General features: G+C 46.5%; 1 protein-coding gene across 1 annotated transcript; it reads left to right on the forward strand.

The window, feature by feature from the left end:
- The first annotated feature begins 917 nt into the window (after positions 1-917).
- Positions 918-1,247, forward strand: LOC138359832 (E3 ubiquitin-protein ligase RNF12-B-like). Its single transcript, XM_069319540.1, has one exon. It carries the CDS (start codon positions 918-920, stop codon positions 1,245-1,247), a length of 330 nt encoding a protein of 109 aa, XP_069175641.1.
- Positions 1,248-13,400: the final 12,153 nt, after the last annotated feature.

Here is a 13,400-nt window from a genome sequence, read left to right on the forward strand (position 1 = left end):
TTAAGTGGTTATGTGCTAAATATGGCGAAACTGCTTAGTAATATGTATCCTTGGTATTGTCCCCCACCGTGGGTCACCACCCACCGTGGGTCACACCACCCACCGTGGGTCACACCACCCACCGTGGGTCACACCACCCACCGTGGGACACAACACCCACCGTGGGTCACACCACCCACCGTGGGACACCACCCACCGTGGGACACACCACCCACCGTGGGACACAACACCCACCGTGGGTCACACCACCCACCGTGGGACACACCACCCACCGTGGGACACCACCCACCGTGGGACACAACACCCACCGTGGGACACACCACACACCGTGGGACACACCACCCACCGTGGGACACACCACCCACCGTGGGACACACCACCCACCGTGGGACACACCACCCACCGTGGGACACCACCCACCGTGGGACACCACCCACCGTGGGACACACCACCCACCGTGGGACACACCACCCATGGTAATGCACCAACGGTGCGGTAATCCCATGTATAAATCGCTGAACAACAGAATTACCAAGAGGTTAAAGTGAAAAATACGAGACCTGGGCACTTTGGGGATCGAACGCAAACCCTGCAGGAAGCGAGGACGTCGATCTGACCACGGGTATGATAACTTCCACTGAAGTCTTTTACCCAGCATAATGCTCAAAAGATCAGTTTCAACATTAACAATATAATTAACCTGCTGGTTAATTATATAACTGGGTATAACTATATTATATAACTAATTATATAACAGCTACTGGGTATAAGTAAGGAGTTATCAGTAGGGTGAACTATAGTAGAACTGGACTGAAACAAAACATTGATTCATTATCTATGGGTGCACTTGAGAGGAGTTAAAACGCTTTGGTGCCTTCAAGAGGGGACAGAGAGGAGATTGGCACAATGCACAGAGTATGCCAGAGACACAGAGCATGCTAGAGATACAGAGCATGCCAGAGATACAGAGCATGCCAGAGACACAGAGCATGCCAGAGATACAGAGCATGCCAGAGACACAGAGCATGCCAGAGATACAGAGCATGCCAGAGACACAGAGCTTGCTAGAGATACAGAGCATGCCAGAGACACAGAGCATGCCAGAGATACAGAGCATGCCAGAGACACAGAGTATGCCAGACACACAGAGCATGCCAGAGATACAGAGCATGCCAGAGACACAGAGCATGCCAGAGACACAGAGCATGCCAGAGACACAGAAGACCTGCAGGCCTGGGAGCAAGTAACCAGAGAGTGGACGAGTGATTTAGAGACACGATAATGTCATGTTCTCCACCACCAACGCCTTGTTCCACAGTCCATAACGTCAGGTGAGAATCTATTGCCCTGTGATGTATTGCACGTGATGGCTACATAATTTATGTGGAGGATCTGCATATGTATATATGTATATACAGACACACAACTGACAGGAGGAAGGCAGAGTAGGGAAGGGAAGCCTAGGGTCAATAGACAATGCAAAATAGGGTAGAAATGGACCCTAAAAGCCTTAAACAACTCCGAGACAACTTGGATCAGAAAGCAGTTTAGAGGCATTAAGAGAGCCAGATAAGAGTATAACCAGATATGAGTATATGAACAAGATATATGAGCCAGATATAACAGTAAAAGCTGAGGACCAACTAAAGTCGTCGTGTAGCCCCTAAACTACACGCCCCGAAATCATCACAAGATAACCTCAAGATAGCCATATAAGAAGAAAAGTAACAGTAAGATGACCATGTTATCAGATTGAGAAAATAACGGGAAAGGTTAACACAAAACGAAAATGTGGCGCGTTACCAACACAAGAGATTTCAGGAGGTACTTGGAAAAAATAACAAAATGAGGAGATGAAGGTGGCGAGATGAGGTGTAGCCAGAAGCAGCACTGTACGACACTGTACGACACTGTACGTACACTGTACTGTACGACACAGTGGTCACTGTAGATACGGTGCAAAACAAAACATATGAAGTACCTAAATACCACAAAATCACCGAGACCAAACTTAATATCACCCCAGCCTCCTGAAGGAACCAATATATGTACAAGAAGTACATACATACAGAGTACATACAGAGGCTAAAGAGAGACTGTCATCTAACTAAAAATTGAAAATGAAGAGTCCAATAACTAATTAGATCCGGCAATAACACTAGCAATCGCGGTTCTGTTAATACACACAACAATAATAATACAATACATACGTTAATACACAATACATCTGTTAATACAACAATAACAACTATGGGCGTTGTTCTCTCGTCAAAGATCTCATATAATAACTATACGGTGTTGTTGTCAGAACAAACTGCTATAAATGTGTCGGGTTGTGTGTTCACTCGTGTTCACTTGTGTGTTCACTTGTGTGTTCACTTGTGTGTTCACTTGTGTGTTCACTTGTGTGTTCACTCGTAATAATACATCAACGGCTCTATGTGACAACACGAGGAAATTAAACTACTAATCGTAGCGTAAAAAACTAACTGAATATGATGATCTACGTCGCTTACGCACGTACATGATATTATAGTTTTATTTCAGTTATTGACCTACTGAGTGTAGGAAAAACAGTTCATTTAATAAATAATAAATACACGCTGCTACGTCAGTTCTTCCTTCCGTGATACCACGCACCTTCCTACTGAACAAAAGTTTTTTTTTTTATGATAAATATTGACCCAACTTGTCAGCTAATATATTATCCCCATGAGAGGGAACCTCTTCAGGAGACCAAGGGAGCTTAGGTAGCCTGTACCACCTCTGGAGACCAAGGGAGCTTAGGTAGCCTGTACCACTTCAGGAGACCAAGGGAGCTTAGGTAGCCTGTACCACTTCAGGAGACCAAGGGAGCTAAGGTAGCCTGTACCACCTCAGAAGACCAAGGGAGCTAAGGTAGCCTGTACCACTTCAGGAGACCAAGGGAGCTAAGGTAGCCTGTACCACTTCAGGAGACCAAGGGAGCTTAGGTAGCCTGTACCACTTCAGGAGACCAAGGGAGCTTAGGTAGCCTGTACCACTTCAGGAGACCAAGGGAGCTTAGGTAGCCTGTACCACTTCAGGAGACCAAGGGAGCTTAGGTAGCCTGTACCACTTCAGGAGACCAAGGGAGCTTAGGTAGCCTGAACCACCTCTGGAGACCAAGGGAGCTTAGGTAGCCTGTACCACTTCAGGAGACCAAGGGAGCTTAGGTAGCCTGTACCACTTCAGGAGACCAAGGGAGCTTAGGTAGCCTGTACCACTTCAGGAGACCAAGGGAGCTTAGGTAGCCTGTACCACTTCAGGAGACCAAGGGAGCTTAGGTAGCCTGTACCACCTCTGGAGATCAAGGGAGCTTAGGTAGCCTGTACCACCTCTGGAGATCAAGGGAGCTTAGGTAGCCTGTACCACTTCAGGAGACCAAGGGAGCTAAGGTAGCCTGTACCACTTCAGGAGACCAAGGTAGCTTAGGTAGCCTGTACCACTTCAGGAGACCAAGGGAGCTTAGGTAGCCTGTACCACTTCAGGAGACCAAGGGAGCTTAGGTAGCCTGTACCACTTCAGGAGACCAAGGGAGCTTAGGTAGCCTGTACCACTTCAGGAGACCAAGGGAGCTAAGGTAGCCTGTGCCACCTCTGGAGACCAAGGGAGCTAAGGTAGCCTATACCACCTCAGGAGACCAAGGGAGCTTAGGTAGCCTGTACCACCTCTGGAGACCAAGGGAGCTTAGGTAGCCTTTACCACCTCTGGAGACCAAGGGAGCTTAGGTAGCCTTTACCACCTCTGGAGAATATATTATGCCTTGAGGCTCCCAAGCTGAGGTCAAATCTCTACCAATAGTTAATGTGCTGAATGCCAACTAATACGAGGGTCATTTCGTCTTTCTTGCTAAAAAGCCACAAGAAAAAGCTTTCTTGTCATTTCATTTCTTGCTAAACTCAACTACTCTTAAATGTATACAATCAAGGAATGCCAGTCTAAGAAATTTCATATATTGTCTTCACATTTCGAACGGTTTATAATGTAAAATCGATATCCTTCAGAGTTGAATGTATTCCTTGCAACAATGTGAATTAGACAGACAGATAAGTGGAAAATATCACGCTGTGATAATAAAGTTGACAGATCATTCCCCAAACGAGAAAAGACAGACCCCGCGTCTCCACCGTTGACAGAATTACAGCCAATACAGCTTTCAGGGAGAAAGTGTTTTAAAAATACCAAACACAAGAGGCCTGATGATGTTAGTACCATCAGAGTACATACAGTATTACTACAGTTAATACCATCAGAGTACATTGTAACAGCGCTTCGGAACATACAGTTTTATATATGCAAATTATGCCGCCAGGATTGCAGAAGATGTAAATTGTGGGAAGATGAAATGCATAAATGTTGGTAATAAGGCAAATTAGGACACTGGGATTTATTAATTGAAGCGTTAGTAAGACACCTGGTGTTCTTCAGCTGTTCTTCTTGCTCTGGTTAGGCCCCATTTAGATTATGCAGTTCAGTTTTGGTCGTCGTACTATAGAACAGAAATATAATTTCACTAGAAGGTGTCCAGCTTAGGATGACAAAGTTAATCCCCCAAATTAGAAACGTGTCATATGAGGAAAGATTGACAAAGCTTAAATTACATTCTCAAGAAAGGGGGGAAAATTAGGAGTGACGTGACATAGGTGTACAAGTGGATGAATGGGCATAACAAAGGGGATATTAACAGGGTATTAAAAGTATCAACACAAGACAGGACACGAACCAATGGGTATAAAATGGATTAGTTTAGATTTAGGAAAGACCTGGGTAAATACTGGTTTGGTAACCGGGTTGTTGATTTATGGAACCAGTTGCCACGTGGCGTGGTGGAGGTGGGGTCCCTTGATTGTTTCAAGCGTGGGTTGGACATGTATATGAGTGGGATTGGGTGGTTATAAATAGGAGCTGCCTCGTATGGGCCAATAGGCATTCTGCAATTACCTTTGTTCTCCTGTTCTGATGTACAGGTTTCGCAAGAGGACACTTTAAGAGCTGGAGTAATCAAAGCCTCGGCTCCTCGCTGTGAGGAGGCCATTAACAACGAGAAGAGAGACAGTGACATTCAGAGGTAAACAGAGTAGAGTCTCTGGGCTGCTGGACTCTTAGTGACACGAACCACACGAACGGTCATATTAACTATCACTAGATTTTCCCCTTGGAAACAACTATATCATGGGGGGTGAGCTGTACCACAAGTTGACCAGACCACACACTAGAAGGTGAAGGGACGACGACGTTTCGGTCCGTCCTGGACCATTCTCGAGTCAATTGTAGCACAAGTATAGGGAAAGGCCTATGGGGTAGAGTGCTATATGTATACAGATTTATCTGGTACAGCGTTATCAGCCTACATGTTAACGTTACAAGATACAGCACCCTGACGAGTCACGACAGGACAATACAAAACTTGATAACCTACATAGATATGACGTTCTGTAACATAAACTGCCTATTAGCTCAAGGGGAAACTATACGATTAAGGTATGGGGTTTAACGAGAGGTTTGTTGATCAGTGAGCGTCTACCACATTGATGACCAGACCACACACTAGAAGGTGAAGGGACGACGACGTTTCGGTCGTCCTGGACCATGTTATAGATAGGAGCTGCCTCGTATGGGCCAATAGGCCTTCTGCAGTTACCTTGTTCTTATGTTCTCAGGATCGACTTGACAATGGTCCAGGACGGACCGAAACGTCGTCGTCCCTTCACCTTCTAGAGTGTGGTCTGGTCAACATACTTTAGCCATGTTATTGTGACTCGTCGCCTGCCTACCACACTGTTTTGGAGTGTGTGGAAAGCAGAAATGCTTCATTATATAATGTTAAAATACACGTGTCTTAATGGAACTTTAGAAGTCGTGGTGCGGACCGCTCACCACAACACAACTAAAATGATTTTGTGCAATACCAGTGGCGCCTGTGTGTGCCGTCTATTGATGACCCCACCACTCGTTACCTTAGAATTACCCAAACATCTACATCTCTCCACGACGCATAATCTATCGCAACACTGTGTCGAAACATCAAGAATCTTACGCCTCACTAAACAAGCGGAAATAACACTTCTTACAACACCTAATTTTGTGTTTCCTCGCTAATAATAACTTACCTGACTGGACACTTACCTCCAGGAATGTGAAGTTGGGCCTCTGTGTTCTTGGAACTTGTAGCCTGAAAGATCATTAATATGTTCCTTCCCCCCCCCCCCCATAAATGCCCAACTCATTAAAAATAGGCCTATAAGGAAAACATGTTAGGCCTACAGTCTTACAGTTCGAATTGCATTTACAAGTGTGTCTCGGTGAACTATTCACGTTAATTAGGAAGCAACACTCACCTGGACAGGAGAGCCAATCGGTGGAAGCCATTCACGATTCGTCCTGTTTGCCACTTACCTAAAAAAAAAGGAATAGGCATTGTAACACTTGATATATGTAAGTTCATCCACTTGGACTCGTCGGTAGAGCAAAGGGCCTGTATCTTACAAGGTCTGTGTTCGATCCCCGACGGCCCAAGTGGTTGGGCAGTTTTATTGGGAATAAATTTCTACAATCATTCTTAGAAACATATCATATATAACAAGAGAAAGTTAGGCAGAGGTTGTGGCTACAACATATAAGATTTCATATCAAATATATTGTTTATAGACAGACTGTCAGTCTGTCTGTCTGTCTGTCTGTCTGTCTGTCTATAAACGTCTCTGATCCAGAGACCTTCAACTTACACCAAATACAATACGTTCAATATATATATATATATATATATATATATATATATATATATATATATATATATCTAAACTACCGGACATACATGTGTATGGATATGTGTAATTCGGAATACTGGAGTGTATGCGTGAGTATAGTAGGAAATATGTGAGTGTATGTTTGAGAAATTATGGGATATGTGAGAGTATACTTGTGTACAATACTGGAGGTGGGAGAGTATACTGGTGTACAACACTGGACGAGGGAGAGTATACTTGTGTACAACACTGGAGGTGTGAGAGTACACTTGTGTACATCACTGGACGTGAGAGAGTATACTTGTATACAACACTGGACGTGGGAGAGTATACTTGTGTACAACACTGGACGTGGGAGAGTATACTTGTATACAACACTGAACGTGGGAGAGTATATTTGTGTACAACACTGGAGGTGTGAGAGTATACTTGTGTACAACACTGGACGAGGGAGAGTATACTTGTGTTCAACACTGGACGAGGGAGAGTATACTTGTGTACAACACTGGACGAGGGAGAGTATACTTGTGTTCAACACTGGACGAGGGAGAGTATACTTGTGTTCAACACTGGACCTGGGAGAGTATACTGGTGTACAACACTGGACGAGGGAGAGTATACTGGTGTACAACACTGGACGTGGGAGAGTATACTTGTGTACAACACTGGAGGTGGGAGAGTATACTTGTGTACAACACTGGAGGTGGAAGAGTATACTTGTGTAAAGTATTGAAGATGAATGCTTATGTGGAGCATAAGGCTGCATACTCTAGTGCTGGTGTCACGTAGGTGGCGTACAGTGTTCTGAATGCCATCTTCCTGGGACTCCTGAAGGTAATTTTGTCCTCTTCGTTTCTGGGGCGAGACTTTTGGGCAAGGTCTACTTTTACGTTCTTCTGTTGTCTTGTTGCGCACGTTCTATTTGTATCACCTTACACTTGCTAGAATTGAAATCAAACAACCATTTCTGGGACATACACCCAGCTGTATGTCTTTTATGCTTAGCTGTGTCAACAGTTTTTTGGCATTTTTTGGAAAATGTGAAGTCTACGCATCCGTTCGTATATATTAAGAAGATTTTATGGACTGGGGTATGGGAGCACATAGGCAGGTAGGAGTAGCCCAAGTCAAATTCTACAAGAAATATTAGCATTTATAGACTCCCTCATACAACTTGACATTTAGTCAAGTGTGAAATATTTGGAGTGATTTCCCTAGAGATTTTAGTGATTAGAATAATATATTTTTTGAGAGATTCACACAGTTGTTTCAGTGGTTCTAAATATACATTTTGTTGAGAGAAGGAAGAGAAGTGAGGGGAAGGTGGGACGGGGAAAATGGGGGTAGGAAAGGGAGGAAGACGGGGGGGGGGGGGGAAGGGAGGAGTGGGAGAGAAGAGGGGGAAAAGAAGACGGTTGGGAGAGAGATACAGTTTACCCCCGGGCACCGCCGGGTGTTCCTCAAAGTATTTATCGAAAACAGAGACAGGAAATGAAAAAGATATGTTACGTCACTCTTCCCCTCCCTTCCCTCCCCTCCCTTCCCTTCACCACTCCTCCCCTTCCCTTCACCACCCCCTCCACTGCCCCCCCCCCTCTCCCTATACGACCTCCTTCCCATTTGCTGATTGCCAACAGTCAAGCCCATTTTGTGATTGGTTTCCAGGCCCTGCTGGACTGACAGTTACCTCAGGTGAGGGAAGACAAGCCGTGACCCCCCGGGGACCCATGGTCACCACTGACAAAGAGGGGAAGATGGTGAGACACCATCACCTCTCACCACACCAACAATGGCACCATAACTACCCCACAGGAGGTGAAGACTCATCACCTTCACCAACCCTTTACAAGAGCAAGGGCACCACTACTGGGGTCCTCCCCCCCAGGGTCGAGGTCCCCCCCCAGGGTCGAGGTCCTTCCCCCAGGGTCGAGGTCCCCCCCCCAGGGTCGAGGTCCTTCCCCAGGGTCGAGGTCCCCCCCAGGGTCGAGGTCCCCCCCAGGGTCTAGGTCCCCCCCCCGGGTCGAGGTCCTTCCCCCAGGTTCGAGGTCCCCCCCCCAGGGTCGAGGTCCCCTCCAGGGTCGAGGTCCCCCCCCCAGGGTCGAGGTCCCCCCCCCCAGGGTCGAGGTCCCCCCCCCCAGGGTCGAGGTCCCCTCCAGGGTCGAGGTCCCTCCCCCAGGGTCGAGGTCCCCCCAGGGTCGAGGTCCCCCCAGGGTCGAGGTCCCCCCCAGGGTCGAGGTTCCCCCCCCCCAGGGTCGAGGTCCCCCCCAGGGTCGAGGTCCCCTCCAGGGTCGAGGTCCCCCCCCCCCCCAGGGTCGAGGTCCCCCCAGGGCGCGACCCCACCATAGTGGCCTAACTCCCCGGTACTTATCTACCACTAAGTAACCAAAGACAATACGTGGAGGGACAAATTCGAGCAACACCATTTCTGGGCCGCTCGGGATTCGAACCTGGGATTTCAGATTAGTCGAGAACGAACCCAAATGTACTACCGAGACTCCATGGAGAGACACAAAGATGAGACATAGCCATTAACGAAGTAGAATGAAGACACGTGACAAACACCAGTTATCACAATACACCTCACAGTACTCACCATTCATCACAGTACACCACACAGTACTCGCCAGTCATCACAACACACCACACAGTACTCACCAGTCATCACAGTACACCACACAGTACTCACCAGTCATCACAACACACCACACAGTACTCACCAGTCATCACAGTACACTCACAGTACTCACCAGTCATCACAACACACCACACAGTACTCACCAGTCATCACAACACACCACACAGTACTCACCAGTCATCACAGTACACTCACAGTACTCACCAGTCATCACAACACACCACACAGTACTCACCAGTCATCACAACACACCACACAGTACTCACCAGTCATCACAGTACACCACACGGTACTCACCAGTCATCACAGTACACCACACAGTACTCACCAGTCATCACAGTACACCACACAGTACTCACCAGTCATCACAGTACACCACACAGTACTCACCAGTCATCACAGTACTCACCAGTCATCACAACACACCACACAGTACTCACCAGTCATCACAGTACACCACACAGTACTCACCAGTCATCACAGTACACCACACAGTACTCACCAGTCATCACAGTACTCACCAGTCATCACAACACACCACACGGTACTCACCAGTCATCACAGTACACCACACAGTACTCACCAGTCATCACAACACACCACACGGTACTCACCAGTCATCACAACACACCACACGGTACTCACCAGTCATCACAGTACACCACACGGTACTCACCAGTCATCACAGTACACCACACAGTACTCACCAGTCATCACAGTACACCACACAGTACTCACCAGTCATCACAACACACCACACAGTACTCACCAGTCATCACAACTCACCACCCAGTACTCACCAGTCATCACAACACACCACACGGTACTCACCAGTCATCACAGTACACCACACAGTACTCACCAGTCATCACAACACACCACACGGTACTCACCAGTCATCACAACACACCACACGGTACTCACCAGTCATCACAGTACACCTCACAGTACTCACCAGTCATCACAGTACACCACACAGTACTCACCAGTCATCACAACACACCACACGGTACTCACCAGTCATCACAACACACCTCACAGTACTCACCAGTTACCACAACTCACCACACAGTACTCACCAGTCATCACAGTACACCACACAGTACACACCAGTCATCACAACACACCACACGGTACTCACCAGTCATCACAACACACCACACGGTACTCACCAGTCATCACAACACACCACACGGTACTCACCAGTCATCACAACACACCACACGGTACTCACCAGTCATCACAACACACCACACAGTACTCACCAGTCATCACAACACCTCACAGTACTCACCAGTCATCACAGTACACCTCACAGTACTCACCAGTCATCACAACACACCACACGGTACTCACCAGTCATCACAACACACCACACGGTACTCACCAGTCATCACAGTACACCACACGGTACTCACCAGTCATCACAGTACTCACCAGTCATCACAGTACACCACACGGTACTCACCAGTCATCACAGTACACCACACAGTACTCATCACACACCCCTCCATCCAATCTCCTCCGATGTACTTCTCGACATTTATCGCTATTTCCCCCTTCAGCACATATATATATTTTTAATTTCTCTTGGTTTTTAGATTAATTTTCACATTTTATTTTTCCTTTTATCTTTTTCGCTTTCATCTCTGGCTCGGTCCTTCTCTCCCTTCTCTCCCTTTCACCTACTCCGCCTCTTGCTTGCACTTTGCAAATTAATCGACTACTTTTTTTTCCAGTTTGGTCTGGTTGTGTGAGGCATTAGCACGAACCCTCGAGGCGGAACCTAGGAGCTGAAGGTCAACCCCCTTGCAAGTACTACTAGTACTGAGTACAAGCCACGCTCACCTTCGTCCTCCAGTAACCCATCTTCCTAAAATGATAGTGTATATATGTAGCGAATATTTGGTTGAACGAACAAAAGTGGACTGTTTCACTCTCACAAAACGTCTCATTTGCACTATTCACTTTGTAAAGGGAACGAAAAAAAGCCGAAACCAAGCTAAGCCATTGCTAATGCCTAGCATAGCACGATATCCTAAGATAACGGCTATTAGGCCTAGGCTTGCTTGAACAGGTTGGGTTGTGTTGACGATTTCGGGGATCAGTGTCCCTGTGTCCCGGTCTCTGGCCAGGCCTCCTGATTGCTGGGTTGATCAAGCAGGCTATTCGATGCGGCTACTCGCAGCCTGGTTGATCAGGTATCCTCAGAAGTATCTACAGTTGTATTTCCAGTAATTTAGAATTCCATTCGGGGTAATTAAGGTACGCCAAACCACACAACTGGGTTGTGGGGAAAGCTTTTGTGGACAATAACTATAATTGACAAAGAGCTGCTTTCCTCTCTCAAACAATATAAGGTTTATTATACTATAATACATTACACACATTTCTAACCTTTCTTAGATGGGTCCAGTCTCTCAGGTGCAGCTAGACTACTCTGCAAACACAAAATTAAACTGTCCCTATTTTCTGCTTGTTTTCACTTGTAATATAGTTGTTACATCTTGTTATAATGTTTTTATGACGTATTAGAACGTTGTTACAACTTGCTATACACCCGACTAGGAAGATCAAAGAGTAGTGACCGCTCAAGAGGCAAGCAAGCCGGGAGCGACAGTTTCCAAATCCACAAGCCAGCCGACTCTCATCTTTCCAATATCACAAGCTCATATACAGACATTTCTCAGTAAATAACTCCTAATTCACACAATAACTATTATTGGATGTTACAATTTGTTAAGAGGTGTTAAAACTCGTTCGAACGTTGTAGCAACGTCGTAGTTTGGTCGTGTGTGTTTGGCGTGGTATATGTCCTTCACTAATGCTGCAACTGCCCTCCTCAGCTCCTGTTTCCCTCCAGAATCTCTATCTCAACAAATCTCTCATTTGTTATAGTGCTGAGGATAGAGAAGAATACTGTTGAACAACCCGGAACCTCAGGACTACGAATCCCGAGTGCTGTCCACTCAGCTGTCAAGCCACAACCCGCCAAACACACACCGAAACTACGACGTTGGTACAACGTTCGAACAAGTTTTAACACTTCCTAACCAATTATAACAACCAATATAGCAAGTTGTAACAACGTTCTAATACGTTATAAACACGTTAAGCCAAGATGTAACAACTTTATTACAAGTTGTAACAAGCGGAAAAGAGAGACAGTTTCGATTTGTGTTTCCAGGGAAGCTACCGGCATTGAAATTACATCTCCTGAACGCACTGAAGACCATTAACGAAAATGCCGAGTCAACACACTGATGTTGGAATACCTGTGAATATTTACAAGAGTTTCCTGTAAGGCAAGTGAGCCGGTCGGCCGAGCAGACAGCACACTGGACTTATGATCCTGTGGTCCCAGGTTCGATCCCGGGCGCCGGCGAGAAACAATGGGCAGAATTTCTTTCACCCTATGTCCCTGTTACCTAGCAGTAAAATAGGTACCTGGTGTTTCTGAATGTCGTTATTAGAAAGCAGCTGCTGTCACGGGCTGCTTCCTGGGGGTGGAGGCCTCGTCGAGGACCGGGCCGCGGGGACACTAAAGCCCCGAAATCATCTCAAGATAACCTCAAGAAGGCACGGATGGAATTGTTAAATGTTAAATGGTTAAATTGGTTTCCCATCATCCCCCGAGTGGTCCTCCTGATCCTAGCTCGTCCTTCTAAGAGAACGTCGCCTTTTGACGTATACTTTACGACGATTTTGGGCACTACACTTCTCTCTAAAACTGTGCCTTGTAGAGTGACGTGTGGTAGAGAGGTTCCTTAGTGAAGGGCACAAGAGCACACGACTTCATGATTTCAGAGAGCACGACTTAGTGAGTTAAGAGAGCAGAACTTAGTGAGTTAAGAGAGCAGAACTTAGTGAGTTAAGAGAGCAGAACTTCGTAAGTTAAGAGAGCACGACTTCGAAAGTCAAGAGAGCAGGACTTCGTGAGTTAAGACAGCAGGACTTCGTGAGTTAAGACAGCAGGACTTCGTGAGTTAAGGATGCAA

The sequence above is a fragment of the Procambarus clarkii genome, chromosome 93, assembly GCF_040958095.1.
Source record: "Procambarus clarkii isolate CNS0578487 chromosome 93, FALCON_Pclarkii_2.0, whole genome shotgun sequence".
In the NCBI taxonomy this organism is placed as follows: Eukaryota; Metazoa; Arthropoda; class Malacostraca; order Decapoda; family Cambaridae; genus Procambarus; species Procambarus clarkii.